This window comes from Lepidochelys olivacea, assembly GCF_965140295.1.
Source record: "Lepidochelys olivacea isolate rLepOli2 genome assembly, chromosome: 3".
Lineage (NCBI taxonomy): Eukaryota > Metazoa > Chordata > Testudines > Cheloniidae > Lepidochelys > Lepidochelys olivacea.
The window spans coordinates 191,695,965-191,715,368 of record NC_140413.1 but is presented as its reverse complement, the minus strand read 5'-3'; the positions used below and the strand labels follow the sequence as shown (position 1 = coordinate 191,715,368).

General features: G+C 40.2%; 1 protein-coding gene across 1 annotated transcript in view; it reads left to right on the top strand.

Annotated features, from left to right (window-relative positions):
* Positions 1 to 19,404, top strand: part of USP34 (ubiquitin specific peptidase 34) — a 265,626-nt gene that overhangs the window by 31,738 nt on the left and 214,484 nt on the right. Inside the window, exons 4-7 of the mRNA XM_084622930.1 lie at positions 3,796 to 3,846; positions 4,765 to 4,914; positions 14,184 to 14,251; positions 15,502 to 15,694. Coding sequence (XP_084479056.1) covers positions 3,796 to 3,846; positions 4,765 to 4,914; positions 14,184 to 14,251; positions 15,502 to 15,694 — 462 coding nt within the window. The remainder of the gene's footprint in view (positions 1 to 3,795; positions 3,847 to 4,764; positions 4,915 to 14,183; positions 14,252 to 15,501; positions 15,695 to 19,404) is intronic.

Below are 19,404 nucleotides of genomic sequence, written 5' to 3'. Positions count from 1 at the left end.
CTTCAAAACGTTCTGTATCAGGTATAAACTGAAACCCAAATATGTCTTTTTTTTTTTTTTTTTAAATATTAGAGAGACCAGGTGGGTAAGGTAATATCTTTTATTGGACCAGCTTCTGTTGGTGAGAGAGACAAGATTTTGAGCTTACACAGAATTCTTATTCAGGTCTTCGCAAGTCCCATAGATATCCCCAAGAAAATCAGATTAAAAATAAGTAGAGAAAGCTCCCGACTACTATATGTGAAAGTGGGATTTCTCTCCCCATGGAACATGTGCTCTGGGTACTGTGCACATTAACATTTTATTGAGTTATGAGGAAATGCTTTTAATCCTCACATTAACGTCTGTTCTGGAAAAAAGGAAGATTTCCAATTCAAAATAGATCATCTTCCGAGCTGTGTAGCTGGTTTCATGAGTTCCTCAGGTTTGTAGAGGTGCATTCACACCACTTCATTGTGGCTAAGAAGTCTGGTAAAATTTGACATGTAAAATTGTCATTCAGCAGTCTCATACAGAACAATTACAGCTGCAAACAATAATTTCTACTCATTTCACACACTCATTACCTGGTTATCTCGACCAAAAGGTAATGTTGGTTCTGGCATCAGTCAGAAGAGCTCTGATGCTCTTACCAGGTACTTGGTGGAATCTTTGCAGATACTCTCACATCTGGGAGAAGAGAGATTTATAATGGGGAGAATTCCCTTCTGTCAGAAAGGGTCACAAAACTGCAATATCTAACAAGAACAAGAAAACAAGAAAAAAAAAAGATCTGTTGGTGTATAAGCCTACTGGGGACTTTACTGTCCTGCTGTAAATTCCATGGGTTATGGGACGTTTCTACCCCTTGAATTTTTTTTAACTGGCAACATGCATCTCTATTATAGCAAACATAGAGGCTAAACTGGAAGAGACTAATGAGTTATCTGAGCTGAACCGTGAAAACATCCTGAAGGAAAATTTCATTTAGGAACCAGAAAGAGTGCAGCTGACAACGGACACCAGCCCAGAATACTGGGAGCCCACATAATCATATTGACAGCACAGAGGACATGGCCTTCAAGGACACAGAACTGGCATATACATTTGTTAGACTTGAGAGCAATAAGACTAGCAGTCTTAAACCTCTGGACAAGACAAGTACATCTTAGTTCAGACAAGTTTGTGGTTGTGGTCTGTTTAAAATCAACAGGGACCACAAAAACAGAATGGTGGTACAAAAGTCTACCCTGCTAATCAGATGAAAAATCTCCTTTCTAGTGAATCTGTGTGTGTCTTTGGGCACAGGAATACCACAATTGGACTTGGTCAGTTGGAAGAAAATCCGCTTGAGGGCATAAACCTTGAAGGAAGAAACTTATGTGGAAACAAACTTGTTTACCCCAATGCAAAAGTAGTATCTGCTAACGTTCTTGATATCCAAAGAGAGATCTTCGCTTGTGATACATTTTTATCATATAAACATTCAGTCTTGCATGTGCTCTTCACAGGACTGAGAACTTTGACAGCAAAAACACTTAAAAAAACCCACAAGGACCCAAACAAGGGTAATCTGGAGATCCCTGAAATGGTTGAGCTGCATGAGGTCTGCAGGCCTGCTGTGGCTGTTTTGAGACATCTGTTAATTTTAAATGTCCTGCATCCGTGACCTTCTGTCAGGTCTATTTGTTTATTCAGACTTAGATTATGCAGGGGGTCTGTGAGATAGGTATTTCAGAAAGTACAGAATATGCTTCTGTCTAGAAAGAGGAATTTTTTCATTTTACTTGAAGTGATTACTTTCTATAAACCATGTAGAAGAAGAGGCAAAAACCACAAAGTGAGCTCCTGTTTTCCTTACCTTTTAAAATCCCTCCAGGCAGGACTAGACAATGAACTTTAAAGGAGTTAGCAAACCGGTCTTTAGTGGCTCAATAGAGGGTAAAACAGTAAGGAAAGGCATCTGTCTACTTTATTTTTATGCTTCCCCCAACATTTTGGCTCAGAATGAGGCAATTAGCAGCTCTGGTGGCAGTTCCCATATAAGTCTTTTTCTAGTAGGATGAATTTGTTATAGCTTTGTTCCCATGGCTGTGTCCACCATCACACATCCCAAGGTTGTGTCCACCATCACACATCTATTAAGGTGTTTCACCTTTGAGGTTTTTGTGCTGCCTTTGGTTCTCATAGGGAACACTCTCTTCTGTTACTTGGCTCAAAAGGTGACCTTGTGGAAATCTCAATGCCCTGAATTTTCTGTTTAGAACACCAAAGCAGGACTGTCAAATTTTCAGGTTCGTTCTAGCCAAGTAAGTCAAATCTTTTGTCTCTCCAGTGCTGCAGAGATCTCTTGCCTCATTGTTGTCAGTGATTACTCCAATATGGCTACTTCATAGGAAGAGAATTCTTGAGACAAGAAGTATGCAAAGCAGCTACTTGACATTCCAGATATACTTTCACTAAACTCTAAGGGCTTAATGCATAGACTTCCACTGTCTTTCAGCTGCCGGGTGCTAAGAGCAGTACTTTAACTGATGAACAGTTTCTGCTTCCCTCAGCAACTGATAATTTTCCCATGCATAATCTGTTTCTGGTAGTGGCATGGGCAGAGCACAGAAACACCCATTTTTCTTATCTATTGGCCAGAAAAATGTGTTGTCTACTCACTACAAAGCTGTTTTAATATTTAAAAATAATTGACAAAGAACATGATTAATTTAGTGATGATTTGGAGTTCAACATGAGGGGGAAATATGTAATATATTTAGATTCCTATATTGTAACCTTAGTGAATAGTTTAAAGTTTGATTCCATCACAACTAAAATACCCCCAGTAATGTAGTTTTAAATGATACTCTGGAAATTAGTCAATTTGAAATTAACTCCAAAAACTTCAGTTAAGTTAAATGTTTAAAAACCTTCCCTCCCCCTATGAATTTAAAGGGAAATTGTGAACATGAAAACTAGTAATTTTTTAAAAAAAGTTAAAATTAGTTTGATAGTGTTTCAGTAAGTTTTTTGGTTTTATAATCACATTTTACAATTTAAAAAAAATGTTTTCTCCCTTGCTATGTGAAAGATTCATACAAACAATACGGAAAATTGATTTAATGGGGGAAACTGTAAAATAAACTGTCTACAAAATGCTATCCAATGCACAATGTAAACATATATCAAAAGAAGTTATTAAACTCTTTAATTATAGTAATCTTCAGTGTTACTTGGAACAATAATAGATTTAAAAATTGAGAGAAATGTGATTTGTAATTTGACAGTTTCCCTGAAAGGATACCAGATACTGATTCTACAAGCTGTCAATTAGATATTTGTGTAAAAATGTTACAGGTGGACTTGAAGAAGTTTAATAAACTGAACTAGAATGACTAACTTTAAACTTTTTAGCTCTTGAATATTCATTAGATTTATGATTATACAGTATATTCTCTGTTCATTTACCTATGGCAGTTCAGATGTTTGGGTACATTACTTTCCTGCTGGTAATGGAAACATCTGAACTGGTATAGAAGAACTCCAAGAAGGAAAACTATTAGGTAAGAAATTTCCACTTATGGCTGGAGCATTGTCCTCAGTTTATAAGTACATATTTGTAAATACAATGTAAAAAAAATAGTTTAATCGGAAAATGCAAAAGTCAGTTTGACAGTTTTAAAATTAAACAAACTTAAGCTGCTTGAGTTTTATAAAATTAGGTTTCTGGAGTGTGCATCATGAGTCTTTCGGTTTTGTTTCCTTCATACAATTTGTTTCTATTCCTACTGTTAGCTAATTATATTTATCTCTTTTCTTTTAAACCAGGATATTTCTGCCCAAGAAAGCAATATATTAGGGGCGTTCTGTGATATGAATGTAAGTCATATATATTTCATTGATTCATAGACTTTAAGGCCAGAAGTGATCAAAATTATCACGATAATCTAGTCTGACCTCCTGCACATTACAGGCTACACAACCTACCCACTACTGTAATAGGTCCATAATCTCTAGCTGAGTTGCTGGAATCCTCAAATCTTGATTTAAAGATGTCATGTTACAAGGAATCCACCATTTGCACTAGTTCAAAACAGTAAGTGCCCCATGCTGCAAAGAAAGGTGAAAGCCCTCCAGGGTTTCTGCCAATCTGACCTGGGGGAAAATTTCTTCCCAACTCCAAACATGGTGATCAGTTAAACCTTGAGCATGTGGGTGTGATCCACCAGCCAGACATTTGGGAAATAATTCTCTGTAGTAACTCAAAGCCCTCCCCATCTGGTGTCCCATCTGAGACCGTTGGAGATATTTGCTAATAGCAGTCATGAATGGGTCATACGCTATTGTAGGCAATCTCATCATGACATCCCCTCCATACACTTATCAAACTCAGTTTTGAAACAAGTTAGATTTTTCCCTGCAGTACTGCCTCGGAAAGGCTGTTCCAGAACTTTACTCCTCTGATGGTTAGAAACCTTCATTTAATTTCAGGCCTAAACTCACTGATGGTTAGTTTATATCCATTTGTTCTTGTGCCAACATGGTCTCTTAACTTAAGTAACTTTTCTCCCTCCTTTGGTGTTTATCCTTCTGATGTATTTATAGAGAGCATTATGAGATACAATTAACATGTTTTTGGTAACTGTAAAATAGTCATATTTAGTGTTTTATAAACGTATGATACATTGATATTGCTCATCTGAACTCTTACCTTATATGTATTTAGTTTTTTGTTTTCAATAGTAATTTGTTTTTCTTTTTAAATAAAACTTTTATATTCTTCTCCTGTTTCTATAGGATGTAGAAGTACCATTGCACTTGCTTCGTTATGTTTGTCTATTTTGTGGAAAAAATGGCCTTTCCCTCATGAAGGATTGTTTTGAATATGGAACCCCTGATACATTGCCATTTCTTATAGCACATGCATTTATCACAGTGGTATCTAATGTAAGTATTGCCCTGAGTTCGTTAAATTTTTAAACCAAAATGCAACAAATATAAAGTGGGAGAGACTAAGTCTGGGAAAATTTGAAGAAGAGGGCCCTGGAAGCAATTTTCCTCTAGTAGAGAGAAGGATGTCTGGGGATTGCCCTGTCCAGAAGGGACATCATTTCACTCCAGTCGTTACCCTGAGATCTGTTGGAGGAATAGTGGCATCTGTAGGATATCTTGTTTTCCCTTCTCTTCCCAGACATTCTGGTTGCAGCGAAACTAGGCTATCAAGGTATCCCTTTGTCACTGCTGGCAAGAACTGGAACACTCTGGTAGTGGGAGTTAAAACATGTCTGTGGAGGTGGTCATGTGGAGACTAGGAGTGGCATGAGGATGTGATGGAAAGGGATGTCTTGCTCAGGAACATGGGTGTAAAGGAAAACAGAATTTTGCCCCTTAAGTTTAACTGTAAATACTTAGAGTGTAACTAAAATGAAATGCTGTGTAATGACACTCTATGATTTGATTCCAGTATTAAGTACTTTGGATCAGATCCTGGGTGTTCCCCTCTCCCATATTCCTATGTTACTCTCAGGTGCCACAGGGTAGCTGGAAAGCTGTTCTAAGTAAAGCAGCTGAGATTTAATCTTATATAGCTGTGATTGAAAGAAAGCCAGCACTGGTGAGTCTACACCACCTGCTTCTGGTTTAGGGGGGGATTCTCAGGTGAGCCAAAAACTAGAGGGTCTTGGTTAGGGAATGCAGAACTCCCTCAATCTTGAGCTGTTGGAGTAGTCCTTAGGAAGTCATTTCAGCTGACCTGATTTAGAGTAGCTCTGAGGCTGTAAGTCGGGGTTCTCAAACTGGGGGTCGGGACCTCTCAGGGTGTCACGAGGTTATTACATGGGGGGTCATGAGCTGTCAGCCTTCACCCGAAACCCCGCTTTGCGTCCAGCATTCATAATGGTGTTAAATATATTAAAAAAGTGTTTTTAATTTATAAGGGGGGATCGCACTCAGGGGCTTGCTATGTAAAATGGGTCACCAGTACAAAAGTTTGAGAACTACTGCTGTAAGTTATACTGGGGTCGAAATCAGCCCCTGGCAGCTGCCAGAATGGGGAAATATAAAAATGCCTTTAAGTTGTCCTTTTCTTTCCCCACCCTTCCCTAGTACTGCATCAATTGTAGCTCAGCCAGACCCTTTACTATGAATGTCACACTGACTTTAGACTTAAGTCTGTAAGTTAAACATAGATGCATAGATGTAGATTATATTCCGCAAAGTAGATTCCTTTTATATTTACTGGAATATATATATTCTTATGCAGTGGTTCACTGAATTAGGCAGGGTTGTGCTTCTGTATGTAGTGCGCTTTATTTAGCCAGTTGTAACAAAACATTTGATATCTAAGGCCCTGCTTAATTTACGATATTGCGGAAATTGCAGATCCTACAATGTTAGGCTTCCATCTCAATTTTTATGCTCAATTCAGGTGTGTGTATGTTACATTTTAGCAGTCAGCCCCACTGACACCCCTGCGCATGGCGGGGGCTCCCGCTGTCAGCCCTGGGGCGGTGGGAGCTCTCTCTCTCTAAGCTCTGGGGACCGCAATTTTCTGGGTCTTGTCCACAACTCAGCTGCAATTATTTGACAATCATCCCATAATTCAAGTAGAACCTTATTGATGTCTCTGTTTATAATTACTATGGACAGTAATGCTGTTCTCTTTAAAATATAAGAAGTTTGATTAATTCTAAATGTGACATATAATGGTCTTGGCAAGATAAATTTGCTAAATGAATTTTCTTTCACTTAACAAAGGTACATAAGTTTAAATGTTTACTTAAATCCTTTCCCGTCTCCTTTCAGTATGGTGCACATATGCTTGATTGCTCATGAAATGAAATACTGAACTGCAATAAAACAAGTGCACATTTACCAGAGAATATTTACCATCATTTTTGTGGAGAAAATCGAATACCTTTTTAGTACAAACCCAACTACTATGTGACTTTTTGTCCCATCCACTTCAGTTTATGAGCTTCACAGATAAATTAATGCAAGATTTATGAGTGGCCCTGTGAATGATAGCCCAGTAAGCAGATCTGCAGGGTAGCTCTGCAGTCTCAGCTGTTGCATAATAATTGATGTGTAAACTCAGAACTGTAGTGTAATGTTAGTTAAATGCATTTTCACAATAGTAGCAGCTCTTGAGAATGGCAGTTAACCAGCTCTTATTGTAAAGTTTCTTAGGCACACTGAGTCTTGGATTTAATTTGGAGCCCTGGGGAAGGATATGTTGTTTTGTCTTCATAACCTGTCTAGCTACGATATTATCGGTTAAAAAATTGTTTTTCTGAAAATGATTAGATTGTGGAGAGACTGGTAGTCCTTCCATAGTCAAGCTGGCAATAAGTGTCTCATAGTACAAAATTTGATCACCACTATCCTTGTACATTTAAAATAAAGGGTTCTGCTTCCAAATTTTACAGTTAATTCACAAGGGCAATTTCATTTTTTTCCTGAACATTTCAAGGAAATCCAGCAAGTAGTTTTTTTCAGGTGAAGGCAATAAAAATTGTCTCACTTTGGAAATTTTTGAAAATTGTCTGGTTCATGTTCCTCTGTAGGGAAAACAGACCAAATATAACTAAGGATTCACAAGAGATATGTCCATCATTAACTTGTGAACAGTTTAGTTTTCAAGGCAGTAAAATCCAATCTATTCTTAAGGGCATTAGTCAAAAATTAATAATATAAGAACAGCCATACTGGGTCAGACCAATGATCCATCTAGCCTAGTGTCCTGTCTTCTGACAGTGACCAGTGCCAGATGTTTTAGAGGGAATAAACAGAACAGGGCAACTTTTAGACTGATCCTTTCTCTGTCACTCAGTCCCAGCTTCTGGCAGTTGGATGTTTAGGGACACCTAAAGCATGGATTAGCATCCCAGATCATCTTGGTTAATAGCCATTGATGGACTTATCTGCCATGAAGTTATGTAGTTCTTTTTTGAGCCAGTTATACTTTTGGCCTTCACAACATCGTATGACAATGAGTTCCACAGGTTGGCTGTGCGTTGTGTGAAGAAGGACTTCCTTTTTTTGTTTTAAAGCTGCTGCTTATTAATTTCATTGGGTGATCCCTAGTTCTCGTATTATGTGAAGAAATAAATAACACTTCCCTATTCACTTTCTCCACACCATTCTTGATTTTAAAGATATCTGTCTCATCCCCCCTTAGTTGTCTCTTTTCTAAGCTAAACAGTTCCAGTCTTTCTGATCTCTTCTCATATGGAAGCTGTTTCCTACCCCTAATTATTTTATTTGGCCTTCTCTGCATCTTTTCTAATTCTAATACATCTTTTTTGAGATGAGGCGACCAGAACTGCACACGGTATTCAAGGTGTCCGCATACCATGGATTTATATAATAGTGTTATGATATTTTCTTTTTTATTATCTAATCCTTTCCTAATGGTTCCTAACATTGCTAGCTTTTTTGACTGCTGCTGCACATTTGAGCGATGTTTTCAGAGCACTATCCACGATGACTCCAAGATCTCTTACCTATGCTCCTGTCTTGTATAGAAGCTGATTTAAGATTGTATAGAAGCTGGGAGTCAGTAGTTCTGCAATTTCATATTTGAGTTCCTTCAGAACTTTTGGGTGAATACCATCTGGTCCTGATGACTTATTACTGTTTATACTTATACTGGTCCTATGACTTATACTGTTTATCAATTTGTTCAATAACCACCTCTATTAACATCTCAGTCTGGGACAATTCCTCAGATGTGTCACCTAACAAGAATGGCTCGGATGTGGAGATCTCCTGTACATCCTCTGCAGTGAAGAGTGATGTAAAGAATTCTTTTAACTTCTCTGCAATAGCTTTGTTTTCCTTGAGTGCTCTTTTAGCAGCCTGATCATCCAGTGGCCCCACTGGCTCTTTGGCAGGCTTCCTACTTCTGATGTACTTAAAAGAAAAAAATTTGCTGTTTTTGTGTCTTCAGCTAGTTGCTCTTCAAATTTTTTTGGCCTGTCTTCTTATATTTCAGAAACATGAGTCTCTGAAAGCAAAAGTTTTCATAGAATCATAGAATATCAGGGTTGGAAGGGACCCCAGAAGGTCATCTAGTCCAACCCCCTGCTCGAAGCAGGACCAATTCCCAGTTAAATCATCCCAGCCAGGGCTTTGTCAAGCCTGACCTTAAAAACCTCTAAGGAAGGAGATTCTACCACCTCCCTAGGTAACGCATTCCAGTGTTTCACCACCCTCTTAGTGAAAAAGTTTTTCCTAATATCCAATCTAAACCTCCCCCACTGCAACTTGAGACCATTACTCCTCGTTCTGTCATCTGCTACCATTGAGAACAGTCTAGAGCCATCCTCTTTGGAACCCCCTTTCAGGTAGTTGAAAGCAGCTATCAAATCCCCCCTCATTCTTCTCTTCTGCAGGCTAAACAATCCCAGTTCCCTCAGCCTCTCCTCATAAGTCATGTGTTCCAGACCCCTAATCATTTTTGTTGCCCTTCGCTGGACTCTCTCCAATTTATCCACATCCTTCTTGTAGTGTGGGGCCCAAAACTGGACACAGTACTCCAGATGAGGTCTCACCAATGTCGAATAGAGGGGAACGATCACGTCCCTCGATCTGCTCGCTATGCCCCTACTTATATATCCCAAAATGCCATTGGCCTTCTTGGCAACAAGGGCACACTGCTGACTCAGTGATGGACTTCATTTAATAAGAGTAAATGAAGGACTTTGGACACAGAAGACACTAAAGTCATAGAGAACATTTGATGACAACATTAGTGGATAAGTTTGCATAGTTATCTATCATTTTAGAAAGCATTTGTCCCAAGGTGTGCAAGAGAGGAGGAGGAAGAGGAACAGCTCCTTGAGTGTCTCCTAAAGTGTGTATGAAGGGAAGCCATACACCAGAGATTCTCAAACTGTGGTCCACGAGCTCCATTCAGGGGGTCCGTGGATAATTCCCTCTAAGGTGCGCGCCTGGGCAGTTGCATATGAGAGAATGAAGGGCCACCCACCTAATTAGTGGAGCTGCGCGGGCGTGGCTCCAGTAATTAGGTGCCTGGACCCTGGAGAAGATGCACATGTAATGTGAGGTGGTGGCCTTAGGAGGAATAGGGAGTAGGTGAAAGGGGGCAGTGGGGTGAGAGGAGGGGGTGGGGGAATTTGGGAGGGCTGTGGTGGCCAGAGGAAGAGATGACTTTCCCCAGCTCCGGGGCTGCAGCTGCCTGGGAGAGATGGCTCTCCTTCCCAGCCTCAGCTCTGTGCTGCTGTGGCGGGGGAGAGACCCCACTCCTTCCCATCCCGAGCCATGGGGCTGCCGTGGCGGGGGAAGGAGGGAGAGACCCCCCTCCTTCCTAGCCCCAGCGGAGGAGAAAGGGCACATCCATCGCATTAGAAAGATAAGACTACTGATACTAAAATATGAGTTGTGTGCTTTATTTGTAGAACAAAAAAAGTTTATTAAGGTTTTTTTATATAGCACTTTTATCCAAAGCGCTTTACAATAGTTAGCTAACAGTACAAACAACATTTGGAAAGATAAGTGGTCCGCCGAGACCCTCAGCAAGTGGTCTATGAGAAAAAAAAATTTGACAACCACTGCCATACACCATAGGCTTTGAAAGTGAGAAAGAGCGATGCTGCACTAGGGCTGCTTCTTTTTGGCCATCTCGGTCATTCTCTGGCTTTCCCCTTTTTTTGCTATCCATCTGGTCTGGTTCCTTCTTCTCTTGACCTTTCCCTGGAAAACCCAAGTTTCAGCTCTAGTGCCTGTGCTCCTTCACTCCCTGTTGTTCTCCTGCTCTCCATAATGGAGGACTAGAAGCGTGTCCTGTCTACCAGCAGTTGCAAAGAAATGTGTTAACTTCTAGTTTCTTCTATGCAGGTGTGAAATTCTGACTGGAGAAGGCTATGATTACTTAATTCTTCACTATTGTAGGCCTGCAGTTGTCATGAAGAATTACTTAATCATCGCACACTAGTGATGAAGAAATAGTGAACAATGGTCTGATGACTACTTCTAAGTTGCTACTTTTAATTGTATTGTATAAAATTTAGCAAGTTATGTTTAAAAAAATCCTGGAGTGATGAAAACATATTGCCTTTTAGCAGTGGGCTGACGATAACGCAGAACAAAATAGAAAAAAAATCTAAGTTTTAAAAATAGAAAAGTTTGTGGTAAATTTTAATTATTAGCAGGCAGAGACAAGAAAAAAAAGTATAAAGAAAGATATGAAATGCTTATGAGTTCATATGCTTTGATTCAGGCGAATTATTCCCAGTCTCATTAGTGTATTCTAGTAGCTAAAGAAGACGACTTGAGTCAGACTCCTAGGTTCTGTTCCCAAGATGGCCACTGACCTTGGACAAGTCACTTAACCTCATTGTGCCTCAGTTTACTCCTCTGTAATAGGGTGTAGTACTTTGTCTCTCAACCTGTTTACCATTATGGGCAGCATATGCAGCTCTCTATGCATTATGTGGGCCACATTCACATATTATATATACTACCTGTGGGACCCTGAGGATGTCACATGCACTGCAGCTGTGTGCTGATTGGGCTGCAAGCAGGCTGCGGGTTGAGAACCACTGGTGTAATATTTATTTCTCCCACTGGAGTGTGGATTGATTTAAATTAGATTTAATTTTAATATGAAGTTTGACTTTAATTATGGTTTAAATCAATAATAAAAATAATGTGGAAATCAATTATTTTTAACCATTTCTTAACATTTTCGTAAGTTTCACTCAGTTGGGAGTAGAACCAAAACATTGTTATTCATTTGATGTATTATAACGAGTGCTCGCTTTGCAATAGTTGATGTTGAGAAGCCTTTGTTGTTTAAAGAACAACTGTAAAATCTGTGTACTTGCTTGGATTTCCTTGAAATTTGATATGCCTCATCGGGGTGCAGGATAAGGTTAGTAGTCCAAATTTGAGGTTGGTGGAGCAAGGAGTTCCCGAGACACAGCTCCCTGAAAAAAACAGCATTCTTAAAGGTTGGCAGATTCTACAACTTTTTGTGTGTGTGCAGACCCGGATGTTAAACCATGGCTGTGCTCGTGCCCTGAATAGTCAGTTGCTTGACATTTACCTCAGCTAGTGCATGACACCCATGGTCCCCTGCGGATGCACTGTTGAAAGTGTTTTTCAGGAAACAGTTAAGTTGTCTAGATAGACACACACTGCACACTCATGTGCCAAATTAATTACGCTGTACACGTGCAGACAGACTACCCAAGACAGTCACTAGCCAGCCAGTTTTCATAGGACCTGAGTAGCTCAAGGGGACGTGCTGAGGCCATTGAACCTGAACTATACCCAGGTATTGTAAGTTTGAAACCCACCCTTGTATAGGTGCTGGAACTAAGGGTACCGGTGGTGCTGCAGCACCCCCTGACTTGAAGTGGTTTCTGTTATATACAGGTTTCAGAGTAGCAGCCGTGTTAGTCTGTATTCGCGAAAAGGAGTACTTGGGGCACCTTAGAGACTAACAAATTTATTTGAGCATAAGCTTTAGTGAGCTACAGCTCACTTCATCGGATGCATTCAGTGGAATTCAGGGTTTACAGTTTAGTTCAATGGCTCTCAACACCCCCACTATAAAAATTGTTCCTGCACTCTTGGCAGAAATCTGGGAGTGATCTGGAGGCATGTTGCCAAACACTGCTGCTGAGTAGTGGAGATTTTATTTTGGGGAATTATAATCTTATGCACTGGAAGAAAAAGAAAGGCCTCCAAGGTCTTAGAGTAACACATGAATGTAAACTTGTGAGTACGTGCACAGCAAGTGGGTACACTGCTAGATTTTTCGGTGATCCACTGGTTCATCCTGTGTGCAAAGATATCCTGAGTAGGACATTTGGTTTAGAAGTCTTCTTTAATTTTTTCGTCTACACTACTGCACTTTGTGGGCCTGTGCACAGTGTTTCACGAGTGAGTCGGCAATGGCTACAGTAGGGAGCTACTGCCAGATCCAAGTGATGTGGTCAGGCATGGTGGAAGAGAAAGAGGCCAGTGAGTTGAAATACATCTGATATTACTGTTGTGCAATACCTCAGGGTGATGTGCTCTAAGGTTAGAGCTCCTGTTTGTCTCATGGCTTGGATGTTCAATTTCTGCTTTCAGGAATGCAGGATACAGATTTTTTTCTCTTACTGAAAAGAGCACTGGGTATTGCAAGGGGTCTCCAGGAATTGATATTGTGGGGAAGAGAGCACAGACATGTAGATCAGCTCTTGCCCTGAAGATGTGCTAACATCAGAAATGATGTGGCTTTGCCTACCCCTTCCGGTACAGACACGTACATATTCATGGATGTGGCTGGGATGCTGGGGGCGGAGGAGTAAAGGGTAGAGTGAGGATCGTGAGTAGGGCCAGCCTCTTGGGGGCACACTAACTCCACAACAGTGGGTTGCCTCTCAGAGGGTGTACTAATGACTTTGGGGATAGGTGGATAGTGAAGGGTAGTGTGAATTCAACTCATTTGCAGTGGGGCATCCCAGAGTACATTACTTATCACACATTCTGTGTATGTCTTTTGGACATTCCAGTCCTTGGCGGAGGGAGTATGAGATAGTTGCTCTGTTTTTTCCCAGAATGCATTGATACAAACAAGGTTAGCAGCCTGCTAAATATGGATGTGCAAACATGATGGCAGAAAAGCTGCTCTGAACCATGTTACATTTAGCTGGGTAAGATGGTCATGCCTCTAACTGGTAACAAAATCACAATTGTAGTTGTCATGTGGATGAGCCCAAAGTATCAAATCTTGCACAAAACTCAAATAAATGGGTAGGATCAACATGGCCAAAAAGGATGTAAGCTTCTTGTAGACCCCTTAGAAGACAAGTCAATTAACAAATGGAGGGTAGAATAGGAACTATAGAATGCATTAGGTTGAAGAAACAGGGAATACAGAGTTGAGAAATGAAAGGCATTAAAGCACAGCAGTGTATGTTATTTGTTTACACTAATTTTTATTTTATTTTTCCTGTTGATTAGCAGAAAAAAATGTGATTCTGGATCTGGGTTAATCTATTAGCTATAGAAACTTGCTCCAGACTATACTTTTCAAAATAGGAAACAATCTGATTGGAAGTTACACAAGTTCACAAAAAGGCAACAACCCCAAAGCCTTATTTCTTTAGACAAAGTTTTGCATTTTTAAACCTTATTACTGGCTTTTGCATTTTAATTGTTCTAGTTACAGTTTATCTATTTTTGCATTTGCTGTATAGATCAGGATATGGCTACACATCCCTGCTGTCATGCAACACATTATACCCTTTAGGACCTATGTTATCAGGTAAGCTTTAAATATAACAAAAAGTTTCATTGTTTGACAAAACACATTTAGAACTTCGGATTGTACTAGAATTCAGAGTTTCTCAAAGTTCAAGCCGTTTCTTTGTTTAGTCCACATGTTCAGGGTTTAACTGATTGGCCATATTTGGCATCGGGACAGAATTTCCCCCCGGGTCAGATTAGCGGAGACCCAGTGGGGTTTCGCCTTCCTCTGCAGCATAGGGAATGGGTCGCTTGCAAGTTTAAACTAGTGAAAATGGTGGATTCTCTCTAACTTGAAGTCTTTAAATCATGTTTTGAAGACTTCAGTAACTCAGCCAAAGGTTAGGGGTCTATTACAGGAGTGGGTGGGTGAGGTTCTGTGGCCTGCAATGTGCAGGAGGTCAGACTAGATGATCATGATGGTCCCTTCTGACCTTAAAGTCTTTGAATCTTTAAAATTTCAGCAGCCAGAATCAAAATATCAGTTAGTTTGGGGCAAATCCATGTCACAGTAACTTTAGTAATGGCTTTAACTAAGTAAGACCATTTTTAATATTGGATTCAGTCCTATTCTAAAGTCTCTTTCCCATTTTCTGTGGGGGACCAAAGAAATCTGTGGATGATATGAATTCTGCACCTGCACAGTGGTGCAGAATTCCTCCACAAGTAACATATTCCTAGACTTTACTGATATAAAAATGGTTATACAGTATGGAAGGTGTCATGCAAACACAGTTGACATATGGTTGCGAGAGAGAAATTCTGAATATGACATGTTTGCTCTAACTATGTCAGGACCTGGTTGTACAACAATGGTTCTATTAGTCCTGTAGGTAGGGCCACAGACAAGGATATAGTGTATGTCTATACTGCAGCTGGGAGCGAGTCTCCCAGTCTGGGTAGACAGACTCATGTCGGTGGGGCTCGAGCTAGTGCCCTAAAAGTAGCAGTGTGGATGTTGCTGTTCAGGCATCAGGTCAGTCTCTCAAGCCTTGGGGGTTGTGTGATCAGAATCATGTTTACTAATAGAACCTAAATTATTCTATACAACTCTTTCTTCTTTTTATCTATTATATGATTTATTAAGTTATAGATTGCCCATTGCAACTGTATTATATTAATATTAATGTATGTTTTAGGATTAATACTATCATAAAGACTGCTCGTAATATATATTTAAAATAATCTTGCTGGATCATTATTTCACATACGTTTTATTTGGAATCATGTCATATTTCTTCTTTCTTCTTTTTGTATAATTTATTTTAGGTATTTATGTAAACTGTCAGACCAAGAGTTGCGACAGAGTGCAGCCCGGAACATGGCAGATTTAATGTGGAGTACAGTTAAAGAGCCATTGGATACAGCCTTGTGTTTTGATAAAGAAAGTCTTGATCTTGCATTTAAGTACTTTATGTCTCCAACTTTAACAATGAGGTTGGCTGGATTGAGTCAAATAACAGTAAGATTTTTTTAATCTAAAATTATATTTAGGAAAAAATGTTTTATTTCCCCCACTGTTTACAAGTTGTTATTTTTTTCTTGAAACAGTAACAAAGGACAGCAGAACTATCTTATAAGCAGTCACAGAAAATGCATGATAAATAGATAGTCCTTAAAGTGGGGATTGTAATTTGTCCTTTGTCATACTCATCAGATTTTGACTGTGCTAAAATAAACTGTGTTCAGAGAGATGATTGAAGCATGGCTCAGTTTTTTGCAATATATTGGACCTTAACCTTTTCCCTGAACCATTTACTATACAAAACGGTACTGTGCTTTAACCATATTGTGGGACAGCCATGATGTAGTTAGGTCCTTATATTTGGTTGTGTTTGTAGTTTAATATAGGACTTAAATCTGGTTTTTTGGTTTTTTTTTGAAAGTTTTCCTATATCGGAAATCCTATATAAGTGGATTCCTCTGTATACTGTAGAATCTTTTATTGACAATTGTTCATTATAGCCCTTTTCCTCAGGGTGAGAGCATTCATGCATCATTAGCATCATTCAGAATTTGATTGAAACAATTGATATTAGCAACAGAAAACATTAAAAAAACAACAGAGGAAGAGGTTAAGAAAAAAGAAAAGGAGTACTTGTGGCACCTTAGAGACTAACCAATTTATTTGAGCATAAGCTTTCATGAGCTACAGCTCACTTCATCGGATGTTAGTCTCTAAGGTGCCAAAAGTACTCCTTTTCTTTTTGCGAATACAGACTAACACGGCTGTTACTCTGAAACCTGAGGTTAAGAAAGAAGTTTTTAATTTTGGAAACTTAGAAACTAAAATAATAAAATACAAACACAAAATAATAACTTGTAATTTTAATGGTTTTATCTTTGAATAACATTTTTAATATTTTCTACAAATTCAGATACATTTATATGAAAGTGGTAACTTTGTACATAATTGCTAAATTGACTCAAACATGCAAAGAAGCCCTTTGGATAAACTATTTTGAAACTTTTGAGACCTATGATCACAACTGTTTAAATATGTGATATCAATAACCTATATTCATTTTCAGTTGTAAAAATAACACCTCTTTGTTAAAACTGATTTGGAGTACAGTACATTTTTTGTAAAATAGTTGTGTCTTGCTCTGGGTGGTTTTGACGTATTTCCTACTTGCAGTATATTTTTTACTAGGAAAAAGTAAAGAAAAGATTACTAAGCCTAGCCATCATGTCTTTGAAACTCAGTTTGTTGTTATGCTGTTCTTTTAATTTTTTATCAGTTCTGTTCGCCAGCTCAGTCTTCCATGTTCTATTCAGTTTTGATAATTTTGTAATTCCTGCTGCCGTAAAGATTCCATTACAAAGTAATGATGGGCGGGGAGGAGAAAGTACTCTGACAACAGATGCATCTGACCTTGTAGTATAAAATATATATATTATGGGTAGGCTGGGCAGAATTGCATTTTTATTTTTTTATCACTTTAGTAGATAATATCAATGTTTATTTTTAAGCATTTTTTCTATTTTTATCTACACTTCTACCCTGATATAAGGCGACCCAATATAACACGAATTCGGATATAATGCGGTAAAGCAGCGCTCTGGGGGTGGCGGGCTGCATGCTCTGGCGGGTCAGTATGTCTGGCTCTGACCCACTGCTCTGAGCAGCATGTTAAGGGTGCTGGGCCAGGGCCGAGGGGTTGGATAAGGGGCAGAGGGTCACGGGGGGCAGTCAGGGGGCAGAGGGGTTGGATGGTTCGGAGGTTCTGGGGGTGGGGTGGTCAGGGGACGGGGAACGGGGGCTTTGGATAGGGCGTGGGAGTCCCGGGGGGGCCTGTCAGGGGGCGGAGGTGTGGATAGGGGTTGGGGCAGTTAGGGGACAGGAAGCACACTCCTAAGCATGAACTATGTCTTCCTCTAAATCCACTTCAGAGCAGTTGGATTTAGTTCTAAGTAAGCCCATCAGCTCAGCCCATGATGACTCTAGTACATCCTAAGTCCCAGAGGCAAGACAAGAAAGCTCATAAACATTGGGCTATACCTGTCCTGGATCATGATATGTCGGTACTGTCATCCTCGGCCCCTCGAAAGCCCCCCAGATCCGTCAGCACTGGCAAAGTCTGATCATCATCAACTCGGGCATTGTCTTCCTTGCTGGCTTCAGTGGCTTGAACAAGTGGAATCCCTCTCTCACTGGGGAGATCTAAATCAGTTGTTGCTTCACAGGAAATTTTTACTCTCCTGGACTGAGAATCTTCTCCTCTGTCAGGGCCTCTCTGTCTCCAGAGAGATAATAACACCATCTGCCCGCTGGACAGAGCTTGTTGCCTGTCCAATACAGAATACAGTTCCTCTCCAATGGCACTGACGGTACTGCCACTGGACCTGGAATCAGCATTCTGTTTATTGGGACATTCTGAACCACCCAATGAACCTTCTCTCTCCCCCGCCAAGCCTATGTATCCTCTGCCTCCCAAAAGACCTGCACTGGTTTGGGGCAAACCTCTTTCTCATGTAACTCTGAGCTATTGGTACCCTATGCAATAGGAGGCTCCCGCGACCACCTTTAAACCCTTTTTATTGGCCATATTGTGGGTCTTGAGACCAGTCCCCCCTTGCAAAGTCGATCCAATCTGCTAGTGAGTCATCCCTTGTCTCCCCTCTAAGAGTCACTCAGTTCTCTCTGATCCTACAGAGGAGGAGAGGGAATGCTACACACTGGATCTGGCAATTCCACTGAAATGAGTAAGACTGCTGGCTTCATCTCCGGACAAATAGGTTACTTCTATGTCTCCTCCTCCTGATGACTTCAGACAGTTTCAGGATCATCTTCGCAGAGCTGTTGGAGAACTTCATATTCTTCTCAAAGAGTTCCAGGACTTCCAGCACAAATTCTTAGACATTCTCCACTCATCCGGATCCAACAAAATAACTCTCCCCGTTAATGAAGACATACTGGAGCCAGATAGGACAGTTTGGCATACTACTACTACCTGTGTTTCCACTTAGAAAAGGGTAGGCTAAAGGAACAGAATTTTTGTTTTGTCCCCCCACTCCCTTCTCACTGGCAGTCCAGGCCATTTCTGAAAAGGCTAGACAGGAACATCCCTGGTCTACTCCTACTGATAAAGAGTTTGGGAGAAATGTCTTTTCTTCATCTAGCCTCCAGTTCAGCTTAGCTAATTACCAGGAACTAATGGCTCCATACGATTTTCTGAACTACACCAAGTTTGCGGAGTTTACTGACAGAGTTCCACAGCAGGACAGAGCTCATTTGCAAGCTCTGATAGATGAAGGCAAACTGATAGCCAGGACCACTCTCCAATCTGCAGTTGATGCTGTTGATACCTCCTCTAGAGCTCTGGCTACTGCTGTTATCACGTGTAGGGAGTCATGGCTCTGTGTCAGGGTTCCCTAGGGAGTTCCAGAATACTATTGAGAATCTCCCCTTCGATGAATCACACCTCCATACCCTGAAGGACTCCAGGGATACCCTCTGTTCACCTGGGGTATATATGCCTGCCCCAAGGAGAAATTTCACTGCTTATCGTTGAGACCTAAAGATATGGCTCAGCAGTTTTTCCATCAGAGGCCCTATGAATCTCCATGCAAGAGACAGAGGATTCAAAACTCCCACTTCCCTGCACTGTCTGCAACATGCTCTGCATCAGTCTGAGTCCCTGGCTCGACAATATTTTTGACTGGTGCTAG